Source organism: Copadichromis virginalis, linkage group LG7 (genome assembly GCF_057382275.1).
Source record: "Copadichromis virginalis isolate Kocher_CV1m ecotype Utaka linkage group LG7, C_Virginalis_male_GT1.1, whole genome shotgun sequence".
NCBI classification, from domain to species: domain Eukaryota; kingdom Metazoa; phylum Chordata; class Actinopteri; order Cichliformes; family Cichlidae; genus Copadichromis; species Copadichromis virginalis.
Window position 1 is genome coordinate 11,194,063 of NC_140624.1, and position 22,687 is coordinate 11,216,749.

The 22,687-nt window shown below is 39.3% G+C and overlaps 2 protein-coding genes across 4 annotated transcripts; one reads left to right on the forward strand and one right to left on the reverse strand.

The window, feature by feature from the left end:
- Positions 1 to 652: 652 nt before the first annotated feature.
- fkbp4 (FKBP prolyl isomerase 4) lies at positions 653 to 7,476 on the reverse strand. The gene is made up of 11 exons (XM_085461711.1): positions 7,086 to 7,476; positions 6,426 to 6,570; positions 5,926 to 6,068; positions 5,108 to 5,228; positions 3,803 to 3,959; positions 3,270 to 3,360; positions 3,092 to 3,175; positions 2,818 to 3,003; positions 2,545 to 2,688; positions 2,042 to 2,137; positions 653 to 1,935 (listed from the first exon to the last, which is right to left on the reverse strand). Exons 1-11 carry the CDS (start codon positions 7,182 to 7,184, stop codon positions 1,834 to 1,836), a joined length of 1,368 nt encoding a protein of 455 aa, XP_085317837.1. The 5' UTR covers positions 7,185 to 7,476; the 3' UTR covers positions 653 to 1,833.
- Positions 7,477 to 7,552: 76 nt separating this feature from the next.
- ddx11 (DEAD/H (Asp-Glu-Ala-Asp/His) box helicase 11) lies at positions 7,553 to 22,677 on the forward strand. Of its 3 annotated transcripts, none has more exons than XM_085461709.1 (28): positions 7,553 to 7,626; positions 8,222 to 8,364; positions 8,454 to 8,669; positions 8,757 to 8,843; positions 9,448 to 9,584; positions 10,168 to 10,225; positions 10,363 to 10,470; positions 12,197 to 12,284; positions 12,395 to 12,597; positions 12,708 to 12,782; positions 12,979 to 13,056; positions 13,145 to 13,191; positions 13,276 to 13,355; positions 13,457 to 13,498; positions 14,672 to 14,739; positions 14,827 to 14,865; positions 14,963 to 15,098; positions 16,672 to 16,806; positions 16,896 to 17,008; positions 17,094 to 17,166; positions 18,574 to 18,677; positions 18,773 to 18,922; positions 19,037 to 19,105; positions 19,207 to 19,307; positions 19,897 to 19,981; positions 20,090 to 20,165; positions 20,249 to 20,403; positions 22,046 to 22,677. In XM_085461709.1, exons 2-28 carry the CDS (start codon positions 8,236 to 8,238, stop codon positions 22,076 to 22,078), a joined length of 2,685 nt encoding a protein of 894 aa, XP_085317835.1. In that variant the 5' UTR covers positions 7,553 to 7,626; positions 8,222 to 8,235; the 3' UTR covers positions 22,079 to 22,677. The 3 variants fall into 3 exon arrangements, with proteins under 3 accessions (XP_085317835.1, XP_085317833.1, XP_085317834.1); XM_085461707.1 differs by lacking the exon at positions 7,553 to 7,626 and adding an exon at positions 7,770 to 7,883; XM_085461708.1 differs by lacking the exon at positions 7,553 to 7,626 and adding an exon at positions 7,894 to 8,047.
- Positions 22,678 to 22,687: the final 10 nt, after the last annotated feature.

Here is a 22,687-nt window from a genome sequence, read left to right on the forward strand (position 1 = left end):
CATAACTACCCCAGAGGGAGAGAAAGCACATCTGTAAGCTGAGTGAGAGAGCTTGAGGATCAGATAAACACCTCTTCCTCCTCAAGACAAGGCCTCCTGACTGTCACAGGTGCAAGCTCGGTAGTTTTAATTTTCAAAATACACACAACACTGGTATTTTTGCACAGAGATTTTAATATTCCTCCCATAAAGATGGAGAGTAAACAGCTTAGTTAACCTTATGTTTCATTAAAGCACAATATGAAACAATAATAATTAAAAAAAAAAAAAAATGCATTTACCGTCCCACCCCATCACATCTTTTTGCAGTAGCTTACTTTATGTGACAGACAGTGCAAACACCAAATTCAGTTAACTTGCAATGCAAATATTACAAATCAAACTTATTACAGGTTAAATGGCTATCATCAACTCGTACAACCTTTAAACATTTAAAATCAGGTCAATTTAATTTTGCTTAACGTATAAACAAATTCCTCATCATAGAGCACAAGTCCAGCTGAGGAGTCGCCCTCCTCGTGTGACACTGTCAGCAGATTCTTTATTTTGCACACTTTGTGTCGATGGATACATCACAGGTTCTCAAGGTCCTCACGTGACCAACGAAAAGTGGGAGGAAATGCATGTACAAGTCAAAAATATCACACGCAGCTGAGTTGTATCCATTTGTTTATTAAATCCTTCTGTCAGGACAGAACAAGCAGTGACTTTTCCCCCCCAACAAAGATGAGCTGTACATACAACCCACAGCCATGTTTTTAAAAAACCGGGCCTCTCATTTGGTTTTTCATCCCTTTCCTGCAGGCACTGCTGACTAAAATGAATAAAGGTTCATTTAATCCTCTCGTGTGCAGTCTAAACCTGAATCTGACAAGCCAAATATGTACACTTTCATACAAGTACTTTTTTACAGTAAATTAAGACTTAACTGCTTAATACTCGAGGGCGTCCAGGAGAAGCTAATTCAGGTAGTTTCTACTGTAGCTGCTTTAAAAATGCACATATTCCAGTTAAGTAAACTGTTGTATTTGTAGTTTTGAGAACAATACAGAATCACAAGCACAACACTAGGAAATAAAAAGTACAAAAAAATCATTTCCAAAGCAGAAGGTGAACAGTCCTGTACCCTAGGGGTTAAAAGTGAACTCCATTTTAAACTGAGAGAAAAGCTCCAAGTCTGACAGCTATTTCACACCAACATCTTATTACTCCACCTATCCACAGTGCTGCTACATACATACTTTGGGACATAGGCACTAACATTGAAAACACAGTGGATCTATGCACACAGCCATCACAACTCTAGGAATTGATCAGTAGGCCCATGAGGAGGCTCGGATGGACAGCAAAAAACATAGGGTGGGTCATACAGAAGGTAGTGCAAGGTGGGGGATGGTCTAGCCCTTGACGGGTGAAGGTTCTGAAATTCAGCACTTAACATTTTGGATGCAATTCCCCCCCACACTTCCCAAATTCTTTTGAAACCACATGCACAGTTCAGAGTTGAGGGGGAGGGGTTGGGGGGGGGGGGGGGGGGGGGGGTAGGACTGTAGCATACAATTCATTTAAATCCACGTCCCACGGTGCCTGACGACACCCCACCCCACAGTCGGCTAGCTGCCACAGCAAAAAGCCCAACAAGAAGAAAGCCAGCGAGGACGTGCCCAAGGTCAGTGTTGTCGATGACATACTCATTCTCACACACAAACAATCACACCTTAAACACAAATGGCCAGAGTTACAAAAGTCTGAAGTACAGATGAACCGCAGGAGAGAATAGGAAAGGGGAAAAAAAAAAAAAGAAGACAAAAAATAAAAAAGCTGCGTCTTCATCTACGCTTTTGCTTCACCCCCAGCTTCCTTTTCTCCGTTTTCAACCTCCATCGCATCTTCTCCGTTCTCCACGCTCTCACTCTTCCCCTTCTCTGCTTCTTTCTGTTCACGAGACACAAACCAGTTCAGCACACCTTCACTTTTTGCCAAACCTAAAATCGTGCTTATCACACCCTCTTGTGGCTGTTTTAGTAAACAGATCCATCACCTTTGAATCCCTCTCTGCAAATTTCTGGAACATGTTGGCATAGATGCGTTTGTCCTTCTCGTGCTGCTCCTTTATACGTTTCTGACAAAGTAGCACCTGGAAGAACATAAAGCAGACGTCACCCTGCTGTATTTCCAGATATGTTATGGGTACAACAACAACTAAAAGACTGGATATGCAGAACAGTTGTTTTATGACCAGTGACCTAAAAAAAAACAGCGTTTTCAATCCCAGAAGCACAGTCATATTTGTTCACCCATCCTGGTTTGTTACTAAATGAATCCAGTATAAACTTTCGTTTACACCATGAAAATAAATTAAACATTCACCTGTCTCATTTTGGATGGTAGTACAATAAAATTAGACACATTAACCAAACTGAATTGTAACTGCCATAACAGAGAGAGACAGATTTTTTTTAAAATTAAATATCATCTTAGATTGATTAAATTTCAACATTGAAAGCTGCTTGAATTACACATCAAAGGCACACTGTGTTATACCTGGTTCTTGGCAGCTTTGTTGGCAGGATACAGCTGAACCACTTTTTGGAAATCATCTCTCGCCTTCTCAAACTCGTTCATTCCAAACAGTGCCTCTCCCCTTCGGAATAACGCCTTTTCATTGGATGCATCCAACTCCATCGACTATAACATAATTAAATATAATTACATAAATATAATTAAATGTTTTCAGTATTTAAGCAAAAACCAAGACAAACCACTGATCACACACACACACGTGCTGCTTTAAGACAAAGAACAGTTACCACATACCTTGTCACAGTGTTCCAGGGCTTTGTTTGGCTCCTGTAGTTTAAGGAAGCACATGGCCAAATTCAGGTGTGCAGCGAGCTGCAGTGCTTTCGCCTTCTTATCGTCCTCTTCTGACAAACCAGATTCATGTTCCAGCCATGACACAATCCTTTTGTACTGCACTGATGCATGCTTATATTTTCCCTCCTGAAGCATATAAACCATTGCATCACAAAACATCTTGAAATCCAAGACAGGATCACTTCTTAAATTTAAAACAAAAAACAAAACAAACCTTAAAATACTGTGTTCCCTTCTCTTTGACAATGCTGCTCTGCTCCAGCTTTTCTGAGGTGTTCATTTCCCATGATTCCTTAGCCTAAAATAGAAAGAACACATTTTCCTTTTTAGATGAAAATATTGTAAATGAGCATCTAAAGTGCTGCTGTGTTTGCCACACACTCCCACCTTACCTTCTCAAAAGCTGTTAGTTTAATCTTGTACTGCAATGTCGCTCCACCAGGAATGTTAAACTTTGCGTTTCCTGCATTCCCGAAACCATATCTAACAAATCAGACAAACATATCATTAGTCATGAGTAAAGGGCACAAAAATCACTGCTGGTGTGCAACTTAAAAACCATTTAAGTTAAGGTATTGGATACTGCAAAAAAAAGAGATAATTCTGCAGCCATTTTCCTGTTTAATCACATTGCAAAGCTTAACCGTTATAGTTGATTATATTAGTCATTACTCATGCTGTCACTTAGCTTAAAACCAAAGACTGCACAACTATCCAGTTAAAAATTCATGTAGCTAATTCTTGCAGGAATTAATGTTTATTTACTGTTACAGCAGCATCTTTAAACTGTGGAAATATTCTGTAAAGAGATGCTTGAGAGCTGCAGAAAAAGCAGTTCAAGAGTCTAAAATTGGACTGACTTCATATGAACATAAAATGTCACCACTATGAAGTTAGTGGTAAGAATTTGCACATGTGAACATACTTAGGTTTAATTGTGAAGACCGCCTCCTCTCCCTGTTCCATAGCCATGATAGCCTTCTCAACTCCAGCTGGCAAACCGAAACTCTCACCATCTCCAATTTCAAACTTTAATTCCCTCTCGTCAAATACACTGTCATCGCAGGTCCCTATCACGGTTACTGAAGAAGACAGAAAATGTTCAGGTTAGTTCATGTCCCACTCAGTCTTGATTTCTTGGCAGACTGCCACGTTACAAAGTCAGCCATTTCTAAAGTGTCAGTGAAGTTCTTTTCCATCATTCGGTCTCATTTTTAGGAACCTTAAGAATTCCGTGTAATAGTACTTGTATGATTACAGACTCAGTTTCTTAAAGAAACCAAAACTGTCTTACAGTCATCTTTGAGCATTTACAGTCACACTGATGAGCTGGAGACCCGAGTAGACATTCCTGTTATACTTGTGTGCATATTCGGTGGGCTGAAATGTAAATTCTCCACGAACTCCCAAAAAGTTGATTTTGTTCATCTAGACGTAGCGGTTTCAGTTGGAGAAACATTTCGTCACTCATCCATGTGAGCTCTTCAGTCTCAGCTGATTGCAGGTTTAACCACGCTTATAAACAGTACCTTTGCACAATGATTGAAAGTAGCCCACTGAGTGATCATTAATATGCAAAATGTCATGACCATTGATCAAAGACCATTGAATAATGGCCATAAGTACCATTCATAGAGAGTTGTGGAATGGCTGCAACCACAGCATTGTAACACAGTTGGTCCAAAGGGGGGGGAACAAAACAAAAGTGAATGCCACTCAAGCTCGCAGACTTGGAAAGTATAATCGAGGTTTTAATCAAGCCCAATACATCACCTGGACCATTGCTGAAAGTGGATATCTGCAGGTTTACCTTTGAATAGCTCTATATTGTAGTGGTTTAGACAGTGACTTGGCAAGTAAAATGCTGCTCGTTTAACTCCAGCTGGAGTCACAAATCGCCTAGAAGTGTAAAACTCACAAATCAAACATGCAAAGCTACTTGCTCTAGCGACCCCTTGTGACAAGGGCGCAGGAGAAAGTAGTTTCTTCGTTATGTCTGCAAGTCCACTCTTGGTGACAAAACCAATCGGTTACTGAATTATTATTCAGTGGGTTTGTTAAAACATAATAAGGGACATATAAGACCATAACCAAAGGCAACGCTGTTTGAAAAGATTATTATCCTCAATATGCTCTTACTTAAACACATTTAACCAGGGACTCTACTTTCCAAGGATGGAAATATAAAACATGAAATTAATTGTATCAAACACATTTCTGGATGAATTACCTTCAACAGCTGCTCCTTCATTAGGTTTAGAATATCCCTCTCCTTTAGTGATAATGCGTCGGATGATTCCTCCATCCTCTTCTTCCGTTATGTCTTCCCCTCTAAATTCAAACAGTTCCACCTATAAGCATGTAGACATGTGACAAAAAATGTATATCTTTTCATTAAAAAAACAACAAAAAACAACAACTTTTTCAATATAATTTCCAAAGTTCCCAATTTTTTCCTCAAAAGATTAGTTCTTTTGGGGGCAGGGGGTGGGGGGAGCAGTCATTCAGGTTTGTATTTTTTTTCTTTTCTTTTACTGTAGTCTTTAAACAAAAGGTTACAACAGTTATCCTAAATGTATGAAAAGGTAACAACTGGTTTTATACAAAACAATAAAAACAGAAGGCTGTATAACAATTTTTAACACCATCAGAAGCAACAACTATAAGCACAGTGGAGATTCAAATTGTGAAACTGCTTATCATGATTTGCTTTTTTGCAAGTCTGGCCACAGAGATACCACTTAAAGAGATAAGCATTATCAGAAAAATTATTTAAGTTATCCTAAATGCTAAATTTAAGCATTTTATGATCCACAGCTGAAATTCACTGCAAAGATAACTGAGACAGACTGACTGAAATATGCAATGTGTAACCTGAACTGTAAAGGTAATTTATAAACTTGGAAGCAAAAAGATTGTAAAGTATTTTGTACTTGCTGAATTGAAGCCACTTCTCAATTTCTATCTTATCATGGGAGCCCAGATATATAGTATCTCAAACTACACAGTTAAAAGTACTTAATGGACAATGAAAACTGGCATCCTTACCTCAAAAACAAGAGTGGCACTGGGTGGTATCTTGGGTGGGCTGCCTGCAGAGCCATAGGCATACTCTGGCTTACAGATGAGCTGGCACAACTCTCCAATTTTCATTGTGGCTACACCGATGTCCCAAGCCTTTATTACTTGTCCTATGGGGGGAAAGGTAGATTACATGGTAAATGGCCTGTATTTATATAGCACTTTACTAGTCCCTAACGACCCCAAAGCGCTTTACACATCCAGTCATCCACCCATTCACACACTGGTGATGGCAAGCTACATTGTAGCCACAGCCACCCTGGGGCGCACTGACAGAGGCGAGGCTGCCGAACACTGGCACACCCTTGTCTCAAGGGGCAGCAACCCCCTTTGTGGTTATGTGGGGTCATGTGGTTATGTGTTACCTTAAATGCATTCTGGTTCATTTCCTTTATTAAAAGGTCATTTTTTAAAACGTAGAGAAAATCCTGCACTGGTTGTGCAGCTATAACAAATATGAAACTAACCTTTGCCCAACTCAAAGGAAAACTTCTCTCCTCTGTCTCTACTGGAGTCAAAATGAGTCCCGTCCAGAAGTGTGCCCACATAATGTACAAACACTTTGTCGCCGGACATAGGCAGTTCTGTGCTTGTACCTTCCCTTTTGATCACCTGGAGAAAAAGGTAAGACGAGAATTTATCAAAGAACATCAGAAAGCAATTTCTTGAACATGCTTGTGATCGCTGCCTTGCACGCGCACCACGCACTTCGCTTAGTGAACGACTAAATTGCAAACTTGTTTATTATGAATGAAGGCCTATATATTTAAAGCCCTCAGTATGTGTTTAATTGTGGGATGAAATATAGAATGTGTCCATCAATAAAATGACAGTTGTTTCTTCAAGGCTCCAGATCCTTCTAGAAATGCAGACCGTTTCATTGACAGCTAGTCTTGTTTCTGACATTCTGGTACTGAGTTAGTTCTCATAACTGTGACGCTGCATACCATTATAAGGTGTTCCTAGCATTAAAGTTAGCTTTCGTTGAATTTTTTTTTTTTAAAATCAGTGTATGCGACAGCATAGCTATCGATAGCTAACGTTAACCTAGCCGAACAGTAAACAAGCTGTCAGCTAACCACTCAGCTAGCTAGGTGCTGAGTACCAAATCAAGCACCATTTTTTACCTTTAAAACACCCCCATCTTTCTTTGGTGTGATGTCCTCTCCTTCCAGGGGGATTGTATGTTGTACTTCACTTGTTTGTTCCTCTGCAGTCATCGTCATGAAGCTGATCTGTCCCTTCTCTGCCTTGCACAACAATCCAAACTAACACTGGCTAATAGTGACGGTGGCTAAAGCCCCTACTACTCCTCAGATCAAGTGCTGCAAGCAACAACCTGATCAACGTTTACTAGCTGGCTTAACTTCCTCGAGAATACAGCACAACTACCAACTAGCAACAGAGGTCCTTTGCTATAGTTCACCAGTCACGGTGCTATCGGCTTATAATACGAGGTTTACGCAATGTTGCCTTCAGTCCACGTTATCCTGCAATCTGGCATCTCACAGACGCTTAAAGAAGGGCAGAGAACTTTCCAGACAGTCTAGGAGGTACCGGGGGGGAGGGACCAGCGTAGGTGACGTTAAATATAGTTTAAAGGATCTACCTGGAAGGCGGCAGCAAATCCAACGAGCAATACTCATGCTTATTTTACGAATGTTTTAGGTCAGTACTCAAATTGCTAATATCAAGGCTATCTGACATTCTCTGTCATCAAACAGTGTTACAGTAAATGACAAAATCGTGGATAAATACACACAACCCCGTCCGGACAAACGTTACTGTACATTAAAACATGCACTCCTTCTCGTAGCTCGTTTCCTATTGGCCAGACTCTGTGACCACTTCTGTTTTTTGGCGCGGTTGTTGAATAGCCGGGAATTGACAACTAAAAACAGACATTATTTTACATGATATACACGGTAAGAAACGGCAGTCCTATTTTCTCAGATTTTGATTGACGTTCGATAAAAGATACGATTGTAAGGAGAAAGATTGCTAGCTAGCAGAACGCTTCACTTTAAAGATAGCTGAAAAGCTGTCGGTTTTAAATGTTAGCTGCTTGACGCAACGTATTGGTGAACAGGTAAGGTCTTTAGTTAATGAAGATTTAGTTATTGTAGTAAAATGAGCCCTGCAGAAAAAGGAATTTGTCGTCGATTGAAAAGGTGCTATAATCGGTTGTTTGTAGAGGCAAGTCAAAGGTCCATATCAGAAATGAAAAGTTGAAACTAACCTTTGCTTTTGTGTTTCCTTCCAGGAAGGTTTAGGAGCATGGAAAATAGTAGGGCACAGTTTCCATTTCCCTACCAGCCCTATAACATCCAGGAGGAGTTCATGCAAGCCCTGTACAGCGCACTTGACAAAGGCAAAGTTGGCATCTTTGAAAGTCCCACTGGAACGGTGTGTACTAATGCATGGGGAAAAGCATATCTGTGCAGAAGCTGTTGGACTTCATTAATAAGTGTTTTTGTCTATTTATGTCAATCTAGGGCAAGTCACTGAGTCTGATATGTGGAGCACTGAGCTGGCTCACAGATTATGAGGAGAGAAAGAGGCAGGAGGCAGCTGCTCTGTTGCAGGAAGGAGAAGCAGCTCTTTCCACTAATGCTGCTCAGTCCTCTGCAGTCAGTTCCTCAGCAGAGCTGGACTGGATCACTGACTTTGTACAAAAAAAAGCAGAACGTGATTTAGTGTCAAAGTTGAAGGTGAGGAAAACTTGGATGTGAAGTGTATGTGAAGTCTGAATTTTAACTTGCTCAACATTTGCTTATTGTTGATTGGTTTGGTGTCAGGAGGAAGAATTGAAGAGGAAGAAGAGAGAAGAACGGTTAGAAATGATCCGAAACAATGTCCAGCTAAAGTATGCGGTTAAGCGAAAGGTGAGCCATCATGCACATGAGCATTTAATGGAACTTTACTTGGATATTAAAATTATTCCAAGTCATTTAAATCAAATCACTTTTTTTTTTTTTTTATTGTCACATCACATGTGCAGGCACACTGGCACAGCACATGCGAGTGAAATTCTTGTGTGCGAGCCCCACAAGCAACAGAGATGTGCAAACACAACAACACAAACGAGCAAAATACAAGAATGGCCAACCTGAAACTAATAAATATATGTACAATATATAATAGTGTATGCATTTCTGGATGTGTATACTAAATATTTTCCTACATGTGTGTGTGTGTGTGTGTGTGTGTGTGTGTGTGTGTGTATACACATTTTTACAAATTAAATAGTAAAAAAATAAAATAAAATAATAATAATAATAATAAAATATATAAAATATACAGAGTTGAATATGTGCAAAACAAGTGGCATTTATATACAGTGTGGAGTGCATAATGTTGAAGTTCCAGTAGTGAAGCTGAGTGGTCTATGACGTGTTCAGCAGTCTGATGGCCTGATGGAAAAAGCTGTCTCTCAGTCTGCTGATACTGCTTAATACAAGTGAATGAAATGGTTTCGTCTGTTCATAGAGCTATGAAGAGGATGAGGCATTCAAGCTGCTTCAGCTCAGTAAGGAGGAGCAGGTCGAGGCAACAGGAGATCAAGAAGACGAGGAGCTGATCATTGCAGAATATGAGAGCGATGATGAATCAAAGATTAAGAGCAGGTGAGGAAAACTGATTGTTATAGTTTCATATTTTCTAATTAGTTTGAATTCATCTTGAGTTTTTGGTTACAGTTCAGTTTAGTCTTTGTTAGTTTCCAGAGTGGATTTGCTTGTTCGTTGGCGCAACTGTTGCAAAGCAGCAGTCCTAGTACATGTTATTGTCATTGGCTATTTTTCTTCTTCTTTGCCTGCTAACTAGTCTCGCACCATGTGTCATAGACAGAGTGTTCATATGCCAAAACGAGCAGCTCAGTTATGCATTGCGTGCTTCTATTTAGATTTTCAAAATTTTGTTTCTGAAATATTAAACTTTTCTCTGACAATACAGTCCCATTGATTTTGAATGGTGCACCAGTCCTCTCTCAGTATGCTAAAGGTTGCTAGTTCAAATACAACGTGGTACAATTTTCAATTTTTTTTATTTATTTTTTTTGTGTATCATACATCAGTTATCGTTATTTTGAGTTTATCTCTAGTTATATATTAATAAACTAAGTGAGGACATGAATTAATGGGTAAAATTAATAAATAATCCAAATGAGAGTCTGAAATTGACAAAGGATTTCTTTGCTTGCATCCTCAGATTCTTTGGAGCTGAAAAAGATGAGGATGATGAACTGGTTGAAGAACATGTTACTAAGGTATGAAATTTCACGTTGTAGCTGTAAGAGTTAAATGGGTTGGATGGAATTAATATATTTATAACAAGAACATTATTATAATTATGAGCATCGGACATTCTCCTGATGTGGAACTGTGTTCATATGCATATCTGTAGATTTACTACTGCAGCCGCACTCATTCCCAGTTGGCCCAGTTTGTCCACGAGGTACAAAAGAGCCCCTTTAGCAAGGACATCAGTGTGGTCACACTGGGTTCACGGCAGGTATGTACCCAGCAGTGACTGGAAAAAAATAAAAATCTTTTCTACTGTAGAAAAAAAATGTTTATACAGTCATTGGTACACACACACAGAAACACACAAATGGCATAATTGGTTGAGTACATAAACATCTTATCTCATTAAAGTAACACAAACAATATATGAACATAAGCTGGTAAATTTTTGCATGGATCTCTTCATCCTGTACACTTATTCATTCAATAGATGTGATTATACTTTTTTCTTGAAGTTGCTTTTGACTGTTTCTCCATGGTGCTTTTTTTGTCAGCTCGAGTACTTGAGAGATTTCCTTTAATTCCTCAAAGTAACTGACTGGTATAATTTGTCTCTATTATTATTATTTTTTGTCAGTAAAAGTACAGATTGTTCATAAAGCACGCCACCAAGTCTTTCTGTTTGTTTACCTACTGGCAGTTTTTCCTTCATAGACGAATTTTTACTGCTCCCACCCAAAGAGGTTTTAAGCATAGCTAAAGGAATCTCACCAACGTGCTTTGTTAACTAGGTTTTATTGGCCCCCACACCCTCTAGCAGATTATTACATGAAGGAACCTTTTAAAAAAACAAAAAACAAGCGCGTCCATGCTCACAGGTGTACACACGGGTGATCACACCCACAAACTACACCCTTTTTGGCTCCTACCTCAAAGCACACTGTGTTCTGTTGATCTTATGTGCTGCACAATAATGTTTAACATTTAGTATTTACTGTCATATTCCCATATATCATTGTGATGTTGTTTATTCTATTACTCTTGTTCTCTTCTGCTTGCTTTCTTTTTTCTTTCTCAGCAGGTGATCCAGGTGATTGATATATGCATTTTTTTTTCTCTGCCCGTTCTGTTGGTTTTTGTCTTTTGCCCTTCTCCCCTGTCCCTCTTCTCAGCTGTTTCTCTTTCCCTCTTTCTTTCTCCCTTTCTTTCCCCCAGTCAAGTCTGTCCCGTATTTAGTAAGTGAAAATAAAATAAACAATAAAAGGTGAATCAAATGGACCATTACGGCAAGGCTGGGATGGTCAGTTTGGTAAAGTAAATCCGTTGGGCATCTTTCTTTGCCTTTAGACAACAATTCTGATGGCAAAAGAGCCAAACGGGACAGGCCAAAAAAAACAAAACAAAACAAAAAAAAAACTAGGTTTTATTACACAGGTGTAATAACTAAATTTCGTTTATCAAATGGTCAGAAATAACAAATAAGTTAACAAAGGTTCATTGCCTTTGACATATGCAGACTCTTATGTGTGTAATCAGCCCGTTAGAGGCTTTTTCAAATGTAGGAAAAAACCTGATCTTGATTTTCAGAGGATAATAAAGCCAAGAAGACATTTGCAGAACAGGATATGATGGGGAACAGTTATGAAACAGTCTAATTCTGAAAGAGTCCTTTTAGATTCTGACAGAACTATCAAGTAGCACCTAACAACAGCCAGCGCTGGGAAGATTGGCCTGTTAAATCCTCTACATGATAGAAAAAATGGAGAAACAAATGCAAGATAAATGGTGTTATGTTCTCTTCTATAGCACATTGAACAATCTAGTTTGTGTCTATGTAGAAGGAGGGTATTTCCTTTATGAAATACACAGTATTCAAAGACGCTGTACTTGAGACTTTACTTGGGATTGCACACAAACTATTACATTTATTCAATCAATAAAACTGTGACTCTTGACACTGACATCTGACATTGTCCTGTTATAAAATTCTGCAGAATCTGTGCATCAATGAAGAAGTGCGGCAGCTGGGCAGCATCCAGCGCATAAATGACCGCTGCATGGAGATGCAGAAAAACAAGCACGGTGAGAGGCATTTTGTGGAAGAATTGCTCTTCTTCCAGAAATTATTTTAACCTCAGGCTTTATTGATTTTTCTCGAGAAAGCCTCTTTCATCTCTCCTTCCATTTTGTAGAGAAGCATCATCACGAAGAGGGTGTAAAACGTAAGCGAGGCCCAGCAAAGAGCGTGTGTCCCTATTATAAGGCTTCAGCACTGCAGCAGATGCGAGATGTAGTTCTGGGGGCTGTTCATGACATAGAGCAGCTTTTGAAGCTGGGCAGAGAAACACACTCGTGTCCTTATTACTCTACACGTCTCGCTATTCCCCCTGCACAGGTAACTGAGTCGCCAGTCGATTTGTCAACAAGAGCTACTTGGTTACTGTATTTCTCCCACAAGATCTGGTTTTCATTTAATGTCTTTGTGGTTTGTTTATGTTGGTGTAGCTGGTTGTGTTACCTTATCAAATGGTGCTTCATGAAGCTACAAGACGAGCAGCAGGTGTCCAGCTAAAGGGACAGGTACAATTATATGTCTGGTATTCTTCTTCCTCTCTTAAAAATATAGAAAAATAAGTGTTTAAAATATCTTGGCAGTATTAAGAAATATATTTTTTCTCTTTTCAATTGTAATATCTGAAAATAACGATACAAATATGACCAAATGACTGAGTGATAAAGGGATATTTAAAAAAAGTTGTTGGGGTATCTTTTACAGGTGTTGATCATAGATGAAGCTCATAACCTTAGTGACACTCTCTCCTGTATACACAGTGCAGAGCTCAGTGGAGCACAGGTGAATACATTATTCTATAACATGCACAAAATACAGATTTCTGAGACGATTCTTCCTTGTGATGTTCTAATGTTTCAATTTTCTGCAGCTTTGTTGTGCTCACTCCCAGCTCAGTCAGTATGCTGACCGCTATAAGTGAGTCTCAGAAAATTCGCTTATTCGGAAATTGATCGCAGTCTCTCCTTCTTTGTATTGATATTTTTGTTTCTTAAATGCCAGGAGCAGATTGAAGGCAAAGAACCTGATGTACATTAAGCAGATCCTGTTTGTGATTGAGGGACTTGTTCGGGTGCTGGGAGGTGAGTGTCTGCAACAAGCTTAGCGAGGGTAATAGCTGGACAGTAAAATCAAATTTTGCAATGCACCTCATTTTGATATTTGTTCCTATTTGTTCTTCCAGGTAAGGTGGGGCAGAGTCCACAGAGCCAGACTACACAACCAGGTCAGTCAATGATAAACACATAAAGTTATGGTCTAAAGTTTGCATGCACTCATCATGGTCATGAATATCAAGGTAATGTGAGGCTTTTAATGATTTCTTTGAGCTTTCCTTTTTCCAAGATGGAGTGATTGTATAGCATGCATCTTTAGTGTCTTTAAAAAATGAATTAGTTGTGCAAGTTTGAATTTATTTTGGAATTTCTCTAAGGAACACAGGGCCAAAAATTATACATGCATACTCAAATGTGTACATACTGTATAATCACTTAAAACTTTTAATAAGTAGTGGTGAAGGTTCTACGGTTTCTTTTAATTTAACAAAGCTAAAGTCCATAAACCTCTTGTTACTGATTATCATTGATTTACTGCCAGCAGGTCTGTGTCTGTATATTAACAGGAAACCAACCATTTTAAATGAACTGTACCAATTCTGCCAAGAGTCGTCAAATATTCAACCAGAGTTATACCAGAAGCTTGTTGATTGCTACCAAATCAACTGGTGAAGATGCAACTTGCTAAGGAACATTTAACATTTAACCGAAGGTCTTGCACAGTATCTTAGCTGTTCCTAGAACTGCGCTCTTCTGGACCACTGTTACCATCACCTTCCACATTTTCTCCAGCTCTTCTCTGAGCCCTTGGTATTTCTTAAGCTTCTCATGATCCTTCTTTCTGATGTTGCTGTCATTGGGAGCCGCTACATCTATCACTACGGATATCTTCTTCTGTTTGTCTATCACCACTATGTCCGGTTGTTAGTCACCACCATTTTGTCCGTCTGCATTTGGAAGTCCCACAGGATCTTAGCTCGGTCGTTCTCTACCACCCTACCTCGGGACTTCCAGGCCGTATTCGGCACAGGTGTTTCTGTACACTATGCCACCCACTTGGTTATGGCGTTCCATGTATGCCCTGCTTGTTAGCGTCTTACACCCTGCACCTGGGGTCTTGCCTGGTGTGAGATATATATCCCAAATAAATTCAAACTTGTGCACCCAAAGATGTATGCTGTATAATCATTCCATCCTCAAACGAGTGAATGACTTCTAATAAATTATTAAAAGCCCTAAATTACCATGACATTTACATATGATGAGTGTAAACTTCTGACCACAAACTGTAAACACGCAGTCATACATATCAAGGCACAAATCTGGTTTTTTTGTTCTTCTAGGAACAGAGATGCTCACCATCAATAACTTTCTCTTCAAGGCTCAGATTGACAATATAAATTTGTTTAAGGTAGTTGGTAATTCTATTAGGAGTCACAATCATTTTAATTGCACACCTCATCGAAACTACAAGCTCTCATTGTCATTCTTGCTGTAGTTACAAAGATACTTTGAGAAGAGCATGATCAGCAGGAAGGTAAGTGTGATTTATCTCATACATACAAAGACGGTAAACGTCTGAGAGTTCACTTATGTAAAATTACATTTTTACCACCCTGGTTTTCTCTCTGCAGCTGGGGGGTTTTGTGGAGAAGTACGCAGGCTCAGGTGTGACTCTGCACACACACTGCAACAACAAGGAGAACCGGCGCACAGAAGGCTTAAACCGCTACCTTCAGACCCTACAGAGCAACCAGAACCCTGGAACAGGTCGGCTGTGTATTTTGTTACCCACAAAAATAATATTTAAATAATTTTCAGGACAAAATAATATTTCTGAGAATTGCATCATTATTGGAGGCATAGTGTATATACTGAAAGAACGCCTCACTGTACATAGTTTTTTTTTTTTTTAATCAGTCACAAAAGTACTTTTGAAGATCTAAGATGTTCTGAAAGTTTTTTACACTTGGCTTTTTGCACGATGTTGTATCAGAAAAGTGTAAAAAGAGACAATACAAGCAAATGCAATTAATCTCACATGATTTTTACCATATTTAGCTACTACCTAATTTCCATTTGTAGCCCCTCAGCAGGAGAACAGAACTGTGAAATAAAAAAAAATTCATGTAATAATATTCAATGTAGTAGATACACAATGGATGATATATTCAAGCATAGATATAAATCACAAAGACACAAATAGTCCCTGCTTCAGGGGTTATACTACCCATCACAATATCATATAAAGATTAGAGTTTTATAGAAATAATTATTCTGATTGTTTAACACTAATTTTTATCATCACATCTTCAGACTTTTGAGGAGCTTGTTCAATTCCTTGATGCTGTTAAATGAAAGGCAGATTGTGTAAAAGCTCTTTTTAGGTATTCTATACTAAGTTTTACAAATTATTTCAACAGTTCAGTACGAGAATCAATTTCTAAAACAAACTGCTGGCGGAGAAAGGCGGAGCACACTCTGGATTTGTCTCCAGTCTGAAATGAATCGAGTATTTCTTAATTATAATGTTTATGGCTCATTTATAAAGTCCATCTATCCATCTTCTTCCGCTTACTGGGGGCAGCAGCCCAAGCAGAGAGGCCCAGACCTCCCTCTCCCCAGCCACCTCCTCCAGCTTGTCCGGGGGAACACCAAGGCGTTCCCAGGCCAGCCGAGAGATATAATCTCTCCAGCGTGTCCTGGGTCTGCCCCGGGGCCTCCTCATTTATAAAGTCACCTGATTACTTTAAGGTGGTCAGACTCACTTGAGACGAAGAAGAGCTAAAGTAGATGATAGCAGAAAGTTTCACAGTATTCAGATGCACACTCAGCTTTTGCAGTGAATCAGTTTCTAAAGCACAGAAATAATTACTGTTTTAATTCAGTGCATTAAAAATGTATAAGGATTTGTAAAACTGCACTTGAGTTGCACGGGTAGACATTTTTAAATGGAAAAATAAAAAAATATGTCTCTGATTCCAACATGCAAACAAACTGGAATCCAGCCCAACATAAAACATCAGGCTGAACAGTATTTCTCTGCTTTTAGTGAGTTTTACCAGCCAATATACCCGACTGGTATTGTTTTTAACCTTATGACTCTGAGTATATGTTATAAGGGAGCAAAAACTGCCACAAAGAGGCCTTTGAGTAGCTTGGCAGGCATGTCTCTCTGTCTGTGGACAGATTTTGTCAGTGCAATAATGTCATAACTGTGCGGGATGAAGTCATAATATGTGATGATACCTTATGGTTAGGTTATTGTTTTTCTTTTTGTTTGTTTTTGGGGGGGGTTTCAGCATTCTTAGAAATTTATTTTGTATTCTTGTTTTGTGTGCAGTTCCTGCAGCTGACCAGCAGGAGTCCGTAGAGACGGAAAAAGTCCTGTCTGCATCTCCAATGATGCAAGTGGAGGGTTTCTTCATGGCTCTCACTAACAGCAACATTGACGGCAGAGTGGTGGTGCACAAACAAGGTGCCGTTTTAAACACACAGCACAAAATAAAGAACAGTTATGACATCAACGCATTACAGTGTAAAGTACACCCTTTGCTTGTTTTACAGGGTCTTTGTCGGAGAGCAGCGTCAAGTTCCTTCTGTTGAATCCGGCAGTCCACTTTGCCCAGGTGCTGGAGGAGTGCAGAGCAGTCATCATTGCAGGAGGAACTATGCAGCCTGTGAGTTGTGTTAAATCCTCTAAAAATAAACTGAGCTCTTGCTGCGTATCTTTTATCTTTCCACTCTAAAGGATGTTATATGTAGGTTTCAGACTTCAAACAAGAGCTTCTGTTTTCTGCTGGGGTGGGAGAGGAGCGCATCACTGAGTTTTCCTGTGGTGAGTGGCCCATTTTATAACACAACAGTACTTTGTGGAGCTCCCCCTTTTGTGTTTTTATTATGCACTCTCGCTAAGTGACGAGATTATCAAGATTTCTGTTTGTGGGAAATTTTGATAAAGGGAATAATTAGACTGCTTGACAAAAGTGATGACAGACATTTAGATGGAGTTCTAATTTTCCAGTGAGGTTACCCAGACTGTTATAGGAATAAGTTCCTGAAGTCAGGTGATGTCACACGAAGGTGGTTGTCAGCACAATACGTTAACCCAGGCTTTCCCAATCTACCTACGAGCATGTTTACAAGAAGGTGGTGTCAGCTTATAGCCAATCACAGCAGAGAGACTAATTTTACAAAAGAACATAAAACTATACTATGTGGAAAATACAAAGAGGTTTCACATATAATAGAGTCTGAAAGGGACACAGCTGCTGCAGACAAATCAGTGGTGTCACTGTCTATAACAGGAAAAGTGGAATGTGAATCTGCTTACATATTAAGCACTTTGTTCAGCAACCTGGAAAAGATCTATTATATTAATAAAGTTTAAGTAGAAATAGGTGCCCTGTTTTAGGCTCACATATTAATGCTTAATAAAATGAAATAATTTAAATTGTTTGTAGCCGACAAGCAAAAAAGTTGTCTAAGAATATATATTTATTATTCATCATCATTATTTATGTCCATTAGGAAATAAACTAAATGTTTAGATTCTTTGAATCTAAACTATTCCCTCAGACTTTTGTCTGAGGGAATAGTGACTTTTTCTAGAGAAATAGCTGATCAGCATGCAGTGATTTATTTATTTATTATAATTTTTGATCTCTTACCTCAAACATGGTCTGCTCTGGAGCTGGTTAGATCTGCTGCACAAGTTACCATGGAGATGTCCCGCAGTACGTGGCAAACTGCCTTCATGATACTGAAAACTCAGGATTTACTCCGAAGTTACCTGGACAAGCACAAATCCTGCTTATCCCATCACGATAGTTATGTTATTTACTTATATTGTATTGTTACATTATTATTGTTCAGTTACAGACTTAGGGTAAGATCTACAGAAATAGCCTTTGTAATTTTTGAAGACTCCCAAAAATTGATGTGTTTAGATGGATGATTGTTTACAGGCAAAGCAGAGGAGGAAATACAAGACATCTCATGAACTAAACCATAAATTAATCCACTGTACACAAACTTTAGCCCAACCTATAACAAGTTAAGTTTTGTGCTCTGTGACTCATTTTGTGACATTTGAACATGATCTTAATTCACAACACATGCAAGCCTTAGTGGTAGTGGTTGTGCATAGGTTGACTGAAGTGTATTAGTGCACGAAAATAACATAAGAATATTAGTTTGCATTAATGCATTTAACATGATAAATAACAGAAATTTTGCCCTCTAGGTCACGTAATTCCTCCGGAGAACATCCTTCCCCTCGTGTTGTGCAGTGGCCCGTCTGGTCAGGAGCTCGAGTTCACTTTCCAAAACAGAGACACGCCTCGAATGGTAACTCACACATGCAGAATACTGAATGAAGTTTGCGTTGTTATTCATTGGTTACAGTGGTGTCATTTGACTGATGCACATTTGTTTGTTTGCAGATGGATGAGACCGGGCGCATTCTCTCCAACATTTGCAACGTGGTTCCCGGGGGCGTGGTGTGCTTCTTCCCTTCTTACGACTACTCGAAGAGGATCATTTCTCACTGGGAGGCCAGCGGTACACTTACTCGATTGGCTAATAAGAAGAAGGTACATTAGCTTTATATATTACTGGAAACTACTTAGTAAATACTCAAGTCACTAAAAAGAGTCAAAAGACATCTTGTCCTATAGTCTCTTAATTATCTAATCACACCTCTTCAGATCTTTCAGGAGCCAAAGAAGGCCAACCAGGTAGAGCAGGTGCTGAATGAGTTTTCCCGTTGTATCCAGGTAAAACTGCACTCTTGACACAACCGATCTCATAACTAAACTGATGATCATTAGGATTGTGTTTTACCACTGCCAAGCAATGATTGTCTTTTTTACTTTAGAGGTGTTCTGCGGACTGCAGTGGACTCACAGGAGCATTGTTGTTCTCTGTGGTTGGGGGAAAGATGAGTGAGGGAATCAATTTCTCCGATGATTTGGGCAGGTAATTGAAGGGCGCCGAACAAGCAGTTGTACACCGTTTTAAAGCAGGGAAAGTCAAAGTCATTTTACATCATGGGCCACATTCAGCCCATTTTGATCTCAAGTGGGCTGGACCATTGAAACTGGCCTTTCAGTCAGTGAAAAGAACTACACTTTTAGCTGAGATGTGTTAATATAAGAAAAAGACAGAATTATTTCCATTACCCAGACTGTGCTGTAATTATAAAACATGAAGTTTCTGTTCTCAGAAAAAATTTCCTATTTTTTTTAATTTTATTTTATTTAAAAAAAAAAGACATTTCTAGCTGATAGTGGGGAAAAAAACAAGAACTTTTATGTCATTTAATTGTTTGTCTATTACTTAATTACTTCAATGTAGTTTGAATGGCCATGGGGGGAGGTCTTTATCAGCAAGAGAAGCAGGAAAATGTATTAAAATACAGTTAAAATATAAAATGTATTCCCTCCTTCACATTTTCTAAAACCGTGCAGTGAGCCAGATTGGAGTTTGGCCACTGGGTCTTAAATTTGAAACCCCTGGTTTAAAGTATATCACACTAATCAGTGTGGGTTTGTGCTTTTGATAACAGGTGTGTAGTGATGGTGGGAATGCCCTATCCAAACATCAAGTCCCCAGAGCTGCAAGAAAAGATGTCATATCTGGACAAACACCTGGTGAGACTCTTTACCAGCAGCTTCTACTGTGACTTCATTGTAAATAGAAGATTAGAGGGAAGGCGACATGCAGCTTAGTATCAAATCTCATCTTTTTTTCTATTTCAGCCTCACAGTCAGGGGAGGAGTCCAGGACAAGCTCTAATAGAAAACATCTGCATGAAGGCTGTCAATCAGTCTATAGGTACAGATAATGAAGTCATATTAATACATATCAATATCAAAATACAGTTTTATTAACTTGTGCGTGATATCCTCTGTTCAAAGGAAGAGCTATTCGTCATCGGGGCGATTATTCCTCCGTTGTGCTGTGTGACAGGCGTTACACCCGGCCTGCTACGCTCTCTAAACTTCCCACATGGATTAAAGATCGCACTACCACGCACACGACGTTTGGGCCTGCTTTTGCTGCCTTACGAAAGGTGAGGAACATTACAGGGAGTGCAGAATTATTAGGCAAGTTGTATTTTTGAGGAATAATGTTATTATTGAACAACAACCATGTTCTCAATGAACCCAAAAAACTCATTAATATCAAATCTGAATGTTTTTGGAAGTAGTTTTTAGTTTGTTTTTAGTTTTAGCTATTTTAGGGGGATATCTGTGCGTGCAGCTGACTATTACTGTGCATAATTATTAGGCAACTTAACAAAAAACAAATATATACCCATTTCAATTAGTTATTTTTACCAGTGAAACCAATATAACATCTCCACATTCACAAATATACATTTCTGACATTCAAAAACAAAACAAAAACAAATCAGCGACCAATATAGCCACCTTTCTTTGCAAGGACACTCAAAAGCCTGCCATCCATGGATTCTGTCAGTGTTTTGATCTGTTCACCATCAACATTGCGTGCAGCAGCAACCACAGCCTCCCAGACACTGTTCAGAGAGGTGTACTGTTTTCCCTCCTTGTAAATCTCACATTTGATGATGGACCACAGGTTCTCAATGGGGTTCAGATCAGGTGAACAAGGTGGCCATGTCATTAGTTTTTCTTCTTTTATACCCTTTCTTGCCAGCCACGCTGTGGAGTACTTGGACGCGTGTGATGGAGCATTGTCCTGCATGAAAATCATGTTTTTCTTGAAGGATGCAGACTTCTTCCTGTACCACTGCTTGAAGAAGGTGTCTTCCAGAAACTGGCAGTAGGACTGGGAGTTGAGCTTGACTCCATCCTCAACCCGAAAAGGCCCCACAAGCTCATCTTTGATGATACCAGTACTCCACCTCCACCTTGCTGGCGTCTGAGTCGGACTGGAGCTCTCTGCCCTTTACCAATCCAGCCACGGGCCCATCCATCTGGCCCATCAAGACTCACTCTCATTTCATCAGTCCATAAAACCTTAGAAAAATCAGTCTTGAGATATTTCTTGGCCCAGTCTTGACGTTTCAGCTTGTGTGTCTTGTTCAGTGGTGGTCGTCTTTCAGCCTTTCTTACCTTGGCCATGTCTCTGAGTATTGCACACCTTGTGCTTTTGGGCACTCCAGTGATGTTGCAGCTCTGAAATATGGCCAAACTGGTGGCAAGTGGCATCTTGGCAGCTGCACGCTTGACTTTTCTCAGTTCATGGGCAGTTATTTTGCGCCTTGGTTTTTCCACACGCTTCTTGCGACCCTGTTGACTATTTTGAATGAAACGCTTGATTGTTCGATGATCACGCTTCAGAAGCTTTGCAATTTTGAGACTGCTGCATCCCTCTGCAAGATATCTCACTATTTTTTTTACTTTTCTGTGCCTGTCAAGTCCTTCTTTTGACCCATTTTGCCAAAGGAAAGGACGTTGCCTAATAATTATGCACACCTGATATAGGGTGTTGATGTCATTAGACCACACCCCTTCTCATTACAGAGATGCACATCACCTAATATGCTTAATTGGTAGTAGGCTTTCGAGCCTATACAGCTTGGAGTAAGACAACATGCATGAAGAGGATGATGTGGACAAAATACTCATTTGCCTAATAATTCTGCACTCCCTGTATTGTTAAAAACGTCCCCTTCATGATTGACATTTTAAATTTTCATATTGTGTCTGTATGTTCTTCTTTCCTAGTTCTTCCTGGAAAAGAAGCAGAAAAAAGCATAGTTCCTCTCCCAAAGGACCCAACTAACATCTCCCTAATATTCACGGAGACTTGTGTTAGGATGATAAGAAAATGATGTGCAACTGCAAGAGGGGAGGGGGGGGAAGAGACACAAAGTTCAATATCACACCACAGGCTTTTGAACATCTTGCACCCTTGTGAGTGCTGCTGGTTAAAAAAAAAAAAAATCAGTCAGGCAGTTTTTCAGTTTTCATATTTATTATATATTTCATTTTTTGTACACTCTCTACATCTCGTTTTATTTAATGGTTGGAGAATGATGAATTTGATGGCACGATGCAAACAAAGGCTAACGGGGCAATTAACACTTCTAGTCAGGGTTATCCGTCTGAATCTCATAAAAGAAAATAACTTCTCTATTTTTAAGTTTGGCTTGTTAAAAACTACTTACTGAACAGCTACCACACATATCAGGCACAGCGCTGGCATAGCAAATACATGTGACTGATTTACTCCTGAAGTTTGAAATATTCATAGAATTCAAAGCAATGTGTTATGTAATGCAAAGCCTGCAGATCCGTTCCATCATCATCGTTTAACATGTTCTGCTTAAATTAAACATCAGTAAATTGTTTGATCATTTGCATTTG

What these genes read in the sequence shown, in the direction of transcription:
- fkbp4 (XM_085461711.1), bottom strand. Translation starts at nt 7,184, where the DNA reads ATGACGATGACTGCAGAGGAACAAACAAGTGAAGTACAACATACAATC. An exon ending in GTCTTCACAATTAAACCTAA is followed by an intron (nt 3,361 to 3,802) that starts GTATGTTCACAT and finishes CTGATTTGTTAG; the next exon opens with ATATGGTTTCGGGAATGCAG. An exon ending in TTGCAGAGAGGGATTCAAAG is followed by an intron (nt 1,936 to 2,041) that starts GTGATGGATCTG and finishes TCTCGTGAACAG; the next exon opens with AAAGAAGCAGAGAAGGGGAA.
- ddx11 (XM_085461709.1), top strand. Translation starts at nt 8,236, where the DNA reads ATGGAAAATAGTAGGGCACAGTTTCCATTTCCCTACCAGCCCTATAAC. An exon ending in CAGTATGCTGACCGCTATAA is followed by an intron (nt 13,192 to 13,275) that starts GTGAGTCTCAGA and finishes CTTAAATGCCAG; the next exon opens with GAGCAGATTGAAGGCAAAGA. An exon ending in GAGCCAGACTACACAACCAG is followed by an intron (nt 13,499 to 14,671) that starts GTCAGTCAATGA and finishes TTGTTCTTCTAG; the next exon opens with GAACAGAGATGCTCACCATC.